At 38.9% G+C, this 12,718-nt stretch overlaps 1 protein-coding gene across 1 annotated transcript in view; it reads left to right on the plus strand.

Annotated features, from left to right (window-relative positions):
• LOC130169266 (cAMP-specific 3',5'-cyclic phosphodiesterase 4D) overlaps positions 1-12,718 on the plus strand; it is a 32,984-nt gene that overhangs the window by 17,834 nt on the left and 2,432 nt on the right. Inside the window, exon 2 of the mRNA XM_056375845.1 lies at positions 1,215-1,273. Within this exon, the coding sequence (XP_056231820.1) occupies positions 1,229-1,273 (45 nt within the window). The 5' untranslated portion in view covers positions 1,215-1,228. The remainder of the gene's footprint in view (positions 1-1,214; positions 1,274-12,718) is intronic.

Here is a 12,718-nt window from a genome sequence, read left to right on the forward strand (position 1 = left end):
ACAGGGATAGAGTGCAGTTGGTGCTGTTTCTAAGTTCGTGGACTGTGGAAATGAAGGCTTATGATGGCAAGTGACATGCAGGTATATGTGTTGATTTGCATGGGATTGGTTGATAAAAAAAAAAAAAATGTATTGTTTGCTTGTGTATCACCAATGTGGCACACAGACCACCGCAAAGTAAGTCCCTGAAAATATATTATTCAGGGCCTGCACATAAGCATTCAGCACAAAACACAGGACTGGGAGAGTTTTTCTAAAACAGCAGAGCAAAATGAGGATTCCTGAGTTCCTGAAACTTTCTTGATAAGTCTGGCAGATTGATAGCAGCCAGGGAAACGTAGACATGACAGAGATGGTAAAACAGACAACAGAAATAGACTGTTTGTATATTCTCCAGTCAAACCACACCAGAATTTGATTATTTATTTCTTTGAAGTTCTACAGGATTTTCCGCATGTGTCACAACACTTGGCACTCTGTGAATGATTATGGACATCCAGTTCAGCACAATTGGTCTTGTCTAAGTGTGTGTGTGTGTGTGTGTGTGTGTGTGTGTGTGTGTGTGTGTGTGTGTGTGTGTGTGTGTGTGTGTGAGACAGAGAGGGAGAGTATTTCAAAGAAGAGAGAGAGCAGAAAGGCAGGTGTAGGCTTGAGGTTATTAGGCCAGATAAACAGAACAGGGTTGTGTAACTCTGATAATTCACTGACCTTTACCTTTTACACTCTAATGCATTCTAATAGGCAGGTGGATCCCAGCATGGCTCCTTTTCACCAACACACACAGATACACATGTATGCACGAGTGCCTGGTTGTCTAGGAGATCAAAGCGTTCATACTCTCAAACCACAAAACCCCTGGGAGGTTGTGTAAACTTACCTCAGCCTGTCAACATAGCGCTATCTTACTTTAAAAAAAAAAAAAAAAAAATCAACAAATTTCAAAAACTCCATACACTGAATAGAAATTCTTCACAGTTTTGCACAATCTGTCTATGTTTGTTTGTTTGTTTTCATCTAGTCAAATTTTTACATGAAATAACATGAAGGTGTGTTTTTTAAAAAAAAAATCCAGCAGATTTACTTTTTTAAATTTACATGGCCAGTTTGGGGATTAGTTGGAATGGGCTATCTCCTCTGAACAGTTTTTTCTTTTTGTTTTTTTGCAAGCCCTCTTTCTGATTAACTCTGTGTGACTAAGCTCTGCCTGTTTTTAGAGGTGGCACACACCATGCAAAAGAATGACCGGTCCGGGGACGACAGCCAGCGAGACAGTGTAAGTGAAAACCACCTTTTTTCCGTTCTTCCATTGTTTTATTTTTCCTAAACATCCTTTTTCATCTTTCATCTTTATATAATTTATAATATCTTGATAGTCTTCTTTTTCCGTCTCGCTACGTCTCCTATTGTTGACCAGTATACATGTAATTAAGTTTGGGCCTGGAACAGTGCACATATAAGCGACTGTATTAGTGTTGTGGGTGTCGTGATTCAGATTATGATTCTAGCATTTATGGGTTTCATGAACATGTCAGTAGTAACACAGTTAATTACAGAAGTGTTTACACCCCTTTTGGTCATTAGTGGTGGTACGTGATGGAACCCCCAAACATGACGCATACAATATATGTGAGATGAATCTAATTCAGAACCGATTTGTAAATATGCGTGAACTCATTCTGCTGCTCACTAGAAAACTGGAACATCCCTGAATTCATGAGGTGAAGTCTTTATTTTGTGTAATCAATTAAATACATTTTTTTTTCTTTACACAGATTACAGTGTAGTATTCAGGATGAGAAGAGCTGTAAGTGAAGCAGAATTTAACCAGAAGTTAGAGATCTCTATGTGCACAGTCTCCAAACTTGCCTGTTTGTATAGCTCAGAAGAAAAGGCTTTGTTTTTATGGGATTCTGCTGCGACTGAAGATGAATTCTGTTCTGTGTTTAATTGTTCATTACGCCATGTTCTAAGGGTTATGGAAAGGAAATCTTCACAGTTGAGAAGCTGGAACTAGTGAATGTTTGGTGTTCCTGTTTTAAAGATGCTTGAATTATGAATGCATTATCAACATTGATGATTAATTTTATGTCAGCTAACAAATTGATTAATCAGCCCGTCGTTTCGGCTCTAGATGACACAATGAATAACATCACTAACTAACTATACATCTCAGGTCTTTGGTGTGATTGCTTCTCAGCGAGAAATGCTTGACGAGCATACATGACCAATAATTTCAATGATTTCATCTTTAATTTAGGAGCCCTGACTGTGGAGTGACCAGTACGGTCAAGTGTAGTATTTGTAGTGCTATTTTATACCAACTCCACACGAGTTCAAAACTGGTATTTTCATTTCATTGCATTCTGTATGCCCTTCAGCACCCATCCCCCACAACAGCTATACTCTGCCATCAGCATCAAAATGACTGTATCTGGGCTTTCACACAAGAGCCGCATTCAAGCTGTCTGTCACCCACCACTATCCATCTGGATTAAATAGGCAGGTTCCCGGAAATCCTAACATACAACTAGAGAGGTCAGAGCTGCAGTGTTCAACTAGAGATGGAGCTTGGATAGAGCCGCAGCGGTCAGGCTTATCGTCATATGCATGGATAAGATATTCAATCACACTGTGCGATTCTTGTCTTTGAAATGGGTTGACATCACATGGAGTATGCAGATAGAGTTTCTGTTGAAAAGGCACTCGTGGGAATATCAGCCAGAATATAAGTGACATATTTAAACAGAGCTGCTGCATTATTTGCCACATGATCCACATTTCTTTGTGAATCATAGTGACAGAAAAGTCAAAATGGTCATTCCAGCCTGGTGCTGAGGTTGCCACACATTTCCACTCTGTCCTAGTGTGTCTAGAAACCATCTCATTATTTGTTCTACAGTTCAAATACACTATGCTGTAGCTCCATGGGATGGAAATGTACTGTACAGGTGTTTCTGTATTAAACAGGACACTGTAAACTGTCATTTTCACTTTCAGAAAATCTGAACTGATGCTGACCAAATCTTCTGTCGCTTCTAAGGGGGAACAGCCAGAGGTCACCAGTGGAAAAACATCCAAAGACACGATTGCCTGCAAGATAGGCTGCTCAAGCTGATGCATAATATTACATTAAAACAAAAAGCATGTAGTCCCACTGGTACATTATTACAAAAAGCTGCATAAACATGAATGGTCATTTAAAATAACTGAAAGCGACAGGCACAAATGACCTTTAAGATGGAATAAAACCACTACTAATGGAACAAAAACTGACTGATGATTCACATTTATTTTTTGTCTCTGAACAGGCAATAAATTCTAAAATCACACAACTGTTCATTACCAAAAAACATGTCCTGTGGAAAAATGAATTTTGAAATGTCCTATGAAAATGTAAGTGTAGTGTAAGATATGAGATTGGTAACTAAGGAGCAGTAATAGATTTGGTCAGGTTCATGTCAGATGTGCCTGTGATTAAGGTCTTCATCGATTAAGAGAGAGTGACTATAGAGCAGGTCAATGGGTTAGAGACGAGAGACAAGTGTTGAGAGAGAAATGGGTGGGACATCAGGAGATCAGGGGAGGACAGGTGATTAGAGAGAAGAGAGGAGAGGTGGGGGGTGGGGTTAAGACAAGAAGTGAATGTGAAAAACAAACTGAGAGCAGCAGAGATGCTCCCTCATCATCCTGAGGGGCATGTTGAGGTAGAGCAGGGACACAGGCTGCGCTGATGAATACGTTTTGCAAGGCTCTCGGGGGCTGTCCAATCAGGCAGCGCCATTGATGAATAGTCATGAGTCACCTTATCAGCATCACCATGGTTACGCAGATGTGACTGTGGCCCTGTGAATGTGATGAGGGAATAGAAATGGGCCAAATGCCGCTCCGTCTCCTTCCCACGCACATCTTGATCACCAATTAGAGCCCAGCAGGGCAGCATCCAGGTCGTGTGTTGGGCCTCTCCGGCCTCGAGCATAAGGAGAGCGGGTTTTGAGTGAGGTGAAATGACCAGGGGGGATTTAATGTGTTGAAAGAGTGCAAAAAGGGAGGAGGAGGTGGGGTTGGATGTGGCTTGAATTATTCGATGACTCAAAATCACATTAATCACCAGTAAAGCCAGTTGACACACAGCACATACAGGTGAGGCCTGGCAGGATGGAGAGAGGGGAAGTAGATGACAGGATATTAAATGAAAATCTGGGAAATTAGATTGAACAGGATCAGAGGAGGGGAACGTTATAAGAGAAGTGGAAAAGTGACTGAAGGATGAGCAGGACATAAGACAGCTGCAGGAGATGAAATAAAGACAATGGACAAGGGATAATGGAATAAAGGACTGGGACAACACGTAATGATTTATACAATTCCCAATCCTCTTTCACAGACTTCTTACAAAAAGCAACAACCCTCTGAGGTGAGATTTTGTGAGATGATCACTTTCCAAAAAGACACAGCTCTAGCTCTTAACACTTGTTGGAATCCCCATCAGGATTTGAGAGACCCATTAAAGATAGATACCACTTATCTAGCACAATAATGCCAAGCAAGATTTCTTAATATATTTCTCACCTCGGGGAGGAAGCACTCTTTATCTTTCCTCTTAATCCACCTTCCACTAATTTTTCTTTATTTGTTCTCAACTGAACATTTTACTGCATCATAAGAGGTCACTGTCGAGATAAACCTTATATAATAATAGCAGTCTTCTTATCACTGATTTGCCAGGCCGAGTGCAAACAATGTTAATTGTTTTTGAGCCACAGCTTATCTACCTGCTTATTTATTTATGAGACAGTGGGGCAATCTCCTGCATATTTGAAACATGTAATTAGATTAGCAGGTAGCTCCATACAAAACATACTCAAGCTCTCAGGGTAATTATGTGTTTTTCCCCTCAAGCCAAAACGCAACTGGGGCAAATTTGTTTTATCTATCTGATCCCCATGTAAGTGTAAAGGTCTGCCAGCGTGTTCTGCGGAGTCGTCACTCAAAGACAGCCACGTGCACATTCATCCACACACAAAGGTAGAGAGGTAGACAAGCTTGATATGTATTTAGTCTTCTACACCTTGTGTAAAGAAACATTACCATCCGCTCACCATTCTCATTTCACAGCCTGTTGACTGTGTTTAAAGTGTGATTAATCTTGCATAAGGTGTTTGGTCGCATGCTCAGCACGGATGTGGAGTTGATGCATGGAGAGTGGTGTGTGAACTCTGCCTGGGAAGGTCAACATGCAGGATTCATGGAGAGATGAATCTGCCATCCTGTCAGTGTCAAAGTTTACCCAGATTCAATTCATGGATGACACATGCAGTACGTTTCCTTCTCACTTATAAACCAATCCTGACACGAATGCTTCATCTTCAGAGAGGCTGACCCTTTGCACAGCTGAGTAAAATACAGAAAATGTGTGTGAGTTTTAAGTTACTTCAACCTATTAGCCTGCAATCAGTCTATTTCTTTCTACATCTGCTGCAAAAGTTGTCCCAGGTTATTTCATCTCATTTCGTTGTGCACAGAACAGTGCATCAAAGAACCATGCCTGAAGCTGAGGAAGACTTTAGGTCTTGTCCCTGCCAGAAATTTCTTCTCCTGCTTCAGGCTACTTGCGGGGGGGCTTGATTGATTCGTCCTTATCACCTCCATTTTGACACTTCAGTAGACCACTGTTACTTCTTCATCACATGTCCTGATAGTTTTCTTGTACTTAATCTTTTGTCACGCCTCATTTTTCTCAGTTTTGCTGCTCAGATAAATAAGAAGCAAGAGGATATGTAATGCTATAATGTCCTCTGTTTGTTTTGGCTTTGCAACCTACTATATCCTTCCATCATGCTGCGAAATTGGACACTTTTAGCAACCTTGTTAGAAGCATATATATTTTATTTAATGCTTGCTATGGAAAAAATTTAAATAAACATGTTTTTTCAAATAGTGCAGCCCAGTGGGGAAATATAAGACAGTGACAGAGGTAGACAAGGAGAAAAATATCTCATGGTTTCATGTATGTCATGAATGTCTAAGAATAGACAGGCAATTTGCATGTAACAATAGCAGACACCTAGCAGAGGCAAGGATGTGTTCCATATCCTGCACAACTGAGTGTAAATAACAGGAATAAAAAATTAGAATTACTGCCACATGGTGCAGCTGTATGCACAGTCTGTGTTTCACACAGTAAATGTATGATGAAACTGAGGTGTTTTGGTGCTTGATGGAGAGTCTAGACCTTTAGAGAACCAGTAAAGATCTAAACAATTCACTGCCACTTTCAGTAAAAAAAACTTCTCTCTGCTTTTAACCTCTGTAATAATGTAATTCCACAGAAATCCTAAAATGTTACAGGCATTGAAAAATAATCTTAACAGACACCATGTACCGCAATATTAAGTTACATCTGTGGAATTATTCATAATGTGGATCGAAGACAGAAAGAGGAATGAAACGATATTATTCCCAGTCCCAACCCACCGCCCTTCTTCATCCTTTGACCTGGTACATGTGAAATCTACTGTGAAGCTGTGAGCACTGTGTACTGTAGGAGTGTGTACTGAGTTAATTTTTATTACCCCACATGATACTGTGTTTTACAGCTACGTGAACCATCAGGTCGAGCAGTAAAAACACACACCCTCGTTGTAAATACCAGTAACTTCCAGCATGGAGTGACATAAACCTGTGTTGTTGCAGCAACCCTTTTACTAAGATAGCATGTGCCGAGCAAACCTCTGGCTGTCGTTCGGATTTCGTATCGTAGAGTAACATGAACCACGGATATCAAATTTTCCTAAATAAATCAGGTTGCATACAGGTTGCGTTCTCTTCAGAGCCGACACTATTCAGTCAGAGGGGAGCGAGGAGACAGAAAAGAAAGCTATCCTGTAGATGAAACCTCCCTCTATCTGTTTTGTTTCAAATGTAGTGTTTGCTTCCTGAAAGCTGGGAGCTGCCTATATACAGGCAGATAAATAGGAGGACTAAATTGTTTTCTCAACCAGGTGATTTACTGCATCTCCTCAAATTGCCATCTTTCTTTTTCATCTCCTCTCTCGTTCCCTCTCTCTCTTCCTCCCTCTGCCTGTGTTAACTTCTTTCCAAGTCACTTCTCTCTTCGCTCCCGGGCTTTACCAAGAACCCATTTAAGATTCATTCTCTGATAAAATCAATTGCTAAATTCAGAGCAAAGAGATGAATGATGGCACTGATGATGGAGGGTTGCATATACTGAGTATAATGCAGGTTGCTCCTGGCTTCAAGTGAGGCTGGTGCATTCTGGCATTAACCCTATATGCATTTCATGATCATAGCTGTTGTGTTAAGTAGCTTATACCAAAACCACTCACTGAGTTTGATTGATGTGGTACTGTCCTGATGCAAGGTCAATACAACTGCTTTTGGGAACATTTCATCAACATCAATGGGATTCAATTTCTCTAGTCTTGGATTTTAAAATGATGTAATATACATTAATATAATCTCATCAGAAACTGAAATGATGCTGAAAGAAAGTATGGATATGTCTCTTAGCTTGCCTCAGGCAATACTCATAATTTCTCAGAGAATGGCATCAATAGGGTCATATGCAGAAAGATAAAGAAAGATGTATTAAAGAAGAGAGCTTTTTTACGGACATGAACACATATACTGCATACTTGGTTTCACACCATTATTTTTCTGCAAAACTATTTATATATGAGCATAATTTTAACTCTAAAAGAATTGACAGGGCTGAGATCTTGTCAAATTGCTGTTTCTACTGTGAACCAATAGAAAAATTGAAAGGACAAGCAACACCCAACCAATGTTTGGTGCCATCTTAATCACTCCAAAGGTCAACAGGAAAAAAAAGGTGCTAATGAAAAATTCAGGTCATTAAAAAAATGCCATGGCTTCCTGTTTGCTAACAAAATGGTCTAATTGATATGAATGATATGACACGAGGGAGGGAATCATTTGAAAACCTTTAATAGCAGGTCCCCATGTGTTACAGTTCAGTCCCCAGTGATGTAGCTTGAAAACGGAGATGGGTGGTAAACAGAGATGCCTGTTTGATGAGCAGCAGCACCATTTCAAAGGTGGAACAGTGAAAAGGCTTAATCGTAACGTCGGAGGAGAAGACAAAAAGAGGACTGAATTAGGATGAAGGGGAATGTTAGAAGAGGAAAGAAGATGTGGGCGCTTCTCTCTTCTTACATGAATAAATGAGATCTGCATGTGGGAAAAATACCTCAATGCAGCCAATATTGAACCACCTGCATAGCTAAGAGGCCTCACATCAAGAGTCTTCATCAAAGGCTACAACCCCCAGCAGAAAAGGTGGTGAATACCTTTTTTTTTTTTTTTTTGTCAAATACATTCCAATTTACATACATTTTTAACCATTTCCACAATAAAAGCAAAAATCAAAGCAGAGTGTGGGTTGGGTTTTCTCAGGTTTTGTGTGTTGGTTGGAACTGAAAAAAAAATCTATTTTACAATGGGTGCAGAGATTTCAGTTGGTAATACATACTGATGTTCTGTCATGATCAAAGTATCCTCAGGCTTTTTAAACAAACTTTTTCTCTACACTTTATTCTACCTCTTTGTCCTCACAGTAACTCTCCTTCAGTCAGACTTTCTCTCAGGGCTGTGCAAACAGGTGTAAGCTAAGGGCTCAAGTTAGAGAAGGACCCATTTTGCATTGATTTTTTTACTCCCTCAGCCACTGAAACCACATTAAATTCCCACCCAAACAACATCTTTCTAAAGTAAATGAAGTACTTCTTCACTATGACATAAAAAGTTTTTTCACTATGTCTCAAGGCTGATTTATAGACCTGACATGGTGCTTTATCTACACCGTAAACAATTTTAAACCTCTGAAGAAATAGTGTTTAGTTATGGGATTTTTTTTACAGAGGAGGCAAATCTGCCATAGATGTAGAACTGCCTGAACCTGCTAATGCCTAGATTCAAAGACTTTACCAATCACTGACTGTAACTAGTATGTAGCTTCGTTGACAAGCTGCAAATGACATGTACTATTACCGTGACTAAAATCACATATTTCTCTATGTTTGAGAATTGCTGGAAACATTTGGGATGATGAAAGTGCACAACTCAAAAAGTATAAGACATAGATTTAGTCAAATTTAGACATTTTAATGTGGAAAAGTTGCATATTATAACTTTAAACGTTGCTTTTCTCTGGAAGGATAGGCTATATTGCAAAGATAAGTGATGATGTTAAAAACATTTAGAAAGATTGGAAAGTTGTTTTGAAGTGGAAGGCTGGTAAGGAATTCATGTTGAACTACAAATAATGTGAAGCACAGAATCTGAATTTTTTTGCCCTTTAATGTTTGGTAGTCACTTATTTAGATTTAATGTTACTTGGTTTGTTTTAGTGTGACCTAGTGTGTCAGATCAGTGAGTTTGATTAAAAAAAAAAAAAAAAAGGATGCCATGTGGGAGCTAACAGCTTGACCAGCATAGTAACAGTAACTAAGGGGTGGGGTTTAGCAAACTGTCAATTATGCCAAATTTCTTTTTCAGTTTGTTTTGGTAGCTGCTGTTTAAAATAAGCTCCTAACCTTTACGCCTTCCCACAAAACATAATGTTTAAAAAGATAAAATAAAATCACACTGTGTTAGTTGTTTACTTGAGGGCTGTCTGCCGATTTCATAAGATCTGACCTGGAGCCTGCCTTGCCCAAATAGTTCGACCTGACCACCGCTAAATTGGCACATGAAATACACAGAAAGCACATAAGAGCCACAGCAGACCAATTAACCTTTAACTGATCCCACTTATCATAAAGAGCCACTTCAGGCATTAGGAGAGACAGCACAAGTGAGTGATAATGAAGGACTGTGTGTATTATCTACAGTGAAATAAAAACACACACACATTTGGATTTTGCACCCTTTGTAACCTCTGCAATCTATTTTGTCCTCCTGCCTCTAACAAGGTCTTTGACGTGACTACAATAATTTTCTGATGCCATCCATTAGATTTTCTTTTCTTTGCAACAGTTCATTATTCAATTATTGTAATAACATTACATTTTACTTTCCTCAAAAACAAAAAACCACCACAGGATACAAACTAACCACCACAGGATACAAACTAACCACCACAAACTACATTTCGAAAACTTTATTTTCAGCAATTTCTGTTCATTAGTTAGTTTGTAGTTTGTAAGTGCAAGATGAAGGTTAGCACTTTTTCTTTTGCAGCTATATTGTAAATATGCTAGTTGTTTCACTTCTACTTACAAATGTATGGACCTTAAATCAAGTAAAAAACAGAAAAGGGAGAAATAATGAATTTAAGTGTATAAATCATTCATAGTTATTTTATAGGGTATTAAATAAAATAAAGTGCAAATGCAAATATAACAGCAGTATCCTGTATCATTTTATAAGTTAAAAAAGAGGAAAAGGCTTTTTCATAAATTGTTAAGTGGTTTCTGAACATACATTTAGGGGAGTTCATGGATAATACTGACTTACCTTCACTGACTCATGAGATTCATCATCCACCTGCTTTACCCTCAGAATGCTTAGCGAGGGTTAATCATGTCAGCCTCCCTGTTCCCTTCTGTAACGCATCATCTATGGCACCGTCTATGGCACCGTCTATGGCACCGTCTATGAGTCTAATACATGTAATTATGTTGGAATGAAAGGCTCGATGGCTTCCTGAATGAAGATTGGCATCTTGATGGATGCAGTGATGGAAGGTGAGGCAGAACAGTCACGACAAAGGGACACACACACACACACACACACACACACACACAAGCCAGTGCTCGGAAAGGTCCCTCTGGTCTAATAAAGATGTATAATGCTATAAGGGGCAGCATATAGTGCTAACTGCCGGGATAATTCATTCATTCTTGCAGGGTGAATAGGTGTTTTTATCCAGCAGGCTGCTCCAGGCCATGCATGCAGTATCGCGCACCTCTGCTTGGCACACCAAATCAATCTACTGTATGAAAGCCTGCAGTTCATGACACAGACGAAAATAAGAAAAACATGGAATTTATTTCAGCTTGCTATTGTTACTAGATTATAATAAGGTTAAATTACCGACTAGGCAAAGCGAGTAACTACCCGAGGGCCTCGGACCCCATGGGTCCCCTTAAAACCCCTAAGTCATTTGTATATCCAGTGGTTTTGGTAATTTGATTAATTGTAAACTTGAAAGATTTTTACCATTAAATTGCAAAATACACTAATGACAGACCTGCAATATTAGCTACATTTGTGGCCACAGAGAAACCCCATGTCTAAAATCTAAAATTGAGTTTTAAAAAGCTTTATTATCTTAAGTCATATATTTATTCATATTCCCAATAAAGTTGTTTTTATTTAAACTGACACAAACTGAGCCAAATTAAATTTCATTCCCCCGTAGGAGGACTGGTTGCACTGGCAACAGGACACATACACAATACAGCCACAGTATTTACCTGTTACAGGTTCCTGGTCTGTATCTAAGTTTCTGTGTTATAAAAGAGCTATTTGGATTGTAAATCTTAATGGTTGACCCTTAATGGGAAAGCCTTGTTATTCATGCAGAACAAATGAAAACTCTTCATGGTTTTCGGCAAGATTAATGCCACAGAACCTGCCTCAATTTATCATGCTGCCTAACCAGCCCACTCCATATGTGTGTGTACTTGTGTATTCAAGTGTGTCCTGAATCAAAGATAGTCCTGGAACCACTCAATACGAAAATAACTGATTACCTCTGTGGTGTCCCTAAGGACAGGGTGCCAAAGAAACGAATTGAACTTCTCCTGTCCACCTTTGTCCAGCAGAATCTTTGGAGTATTGTGTGTTCAATAAGCAATAAGAAAAAAATAGCTTCTTCTCCTCGAGGCTCATACAAGGGAAGCAAAATATCAATTTAAACTAAAAATAGTAATTTGCATTAACTAACTTGTCCCTCTTAAAGTGAAACTGATATCTGCTAATGGATTTCCAGGTCCAAAAATGAATAAAAAGTTTGACAGTAACGTAGGAGACTTTGAATTGAAGCTGTATCATTTTCAAAGGAGAGGCTCTGCTCCGTCATCACTGCAGCAGAATCAACTTTTCTGATTTCCACTTAATGCTTCATTGACCACCTGATGTGTTTCTTCCAGGTTTACTTGCTACTGTAGAATGAGTGTCTCTCCTTTCACACTGGTCTCACCTCAGATATACACAGTCTCAGCTTTCAGACACCTCTTGCCTCCTGCTGAATTTCTTATCATTGGATTTTTTTTTTCTCTCCTCTTGACCTGATGTGCTGTATCATTTTCACTTTGAGCTTCCTCTTTTTCTGAGTGAGTGACTTTCAGTTTCAAGCTTTGCCAGGTCCAACAGTCTGCCCATCATTAGGCCTACTTCTTTTTAATTGTATTTAATCTTTTACTTGACTTTATATAGTTTTATTTAACATTAATTCTTAATCTTAACTTGTCTTACCTGTCTCACCTCTGATGTTTAACATGTCTTGGATGTTTAAAGCAGCACATAAGTCATTGCTGTCGTGATGCATGCAGAAATTTGAGATGCATAACTTGCTCATAGATTTGCATGCAAGATGTGAATTCAAATTCATCTAATTTATGTGCATAACAGCAGATCCTCAAATAAAAAGAAATAAAATAGGTTATACTCAAGTAACGATTTATATACAATTTGTGTGTACCATCAAAAACAACATTATAAGTTCAATTTA

The sequence above is a fragment of the Seriola aureovittata genome, chromosome 5 (genome assembly GCF_021018895.1).
Source record: "Seriola aureovittata isolate HTS-2021-v1 ecotype China chromosome 5, ASM2101889v1, whole genome shotgun sequence".
Classification (NCBI taxonomy): domain Eukaryota; kingdom Metazoa; phylum Chordata; class Actinopteri; order Carangiformes; family Carangidae; genus Seriola; species Seriola aureovittata.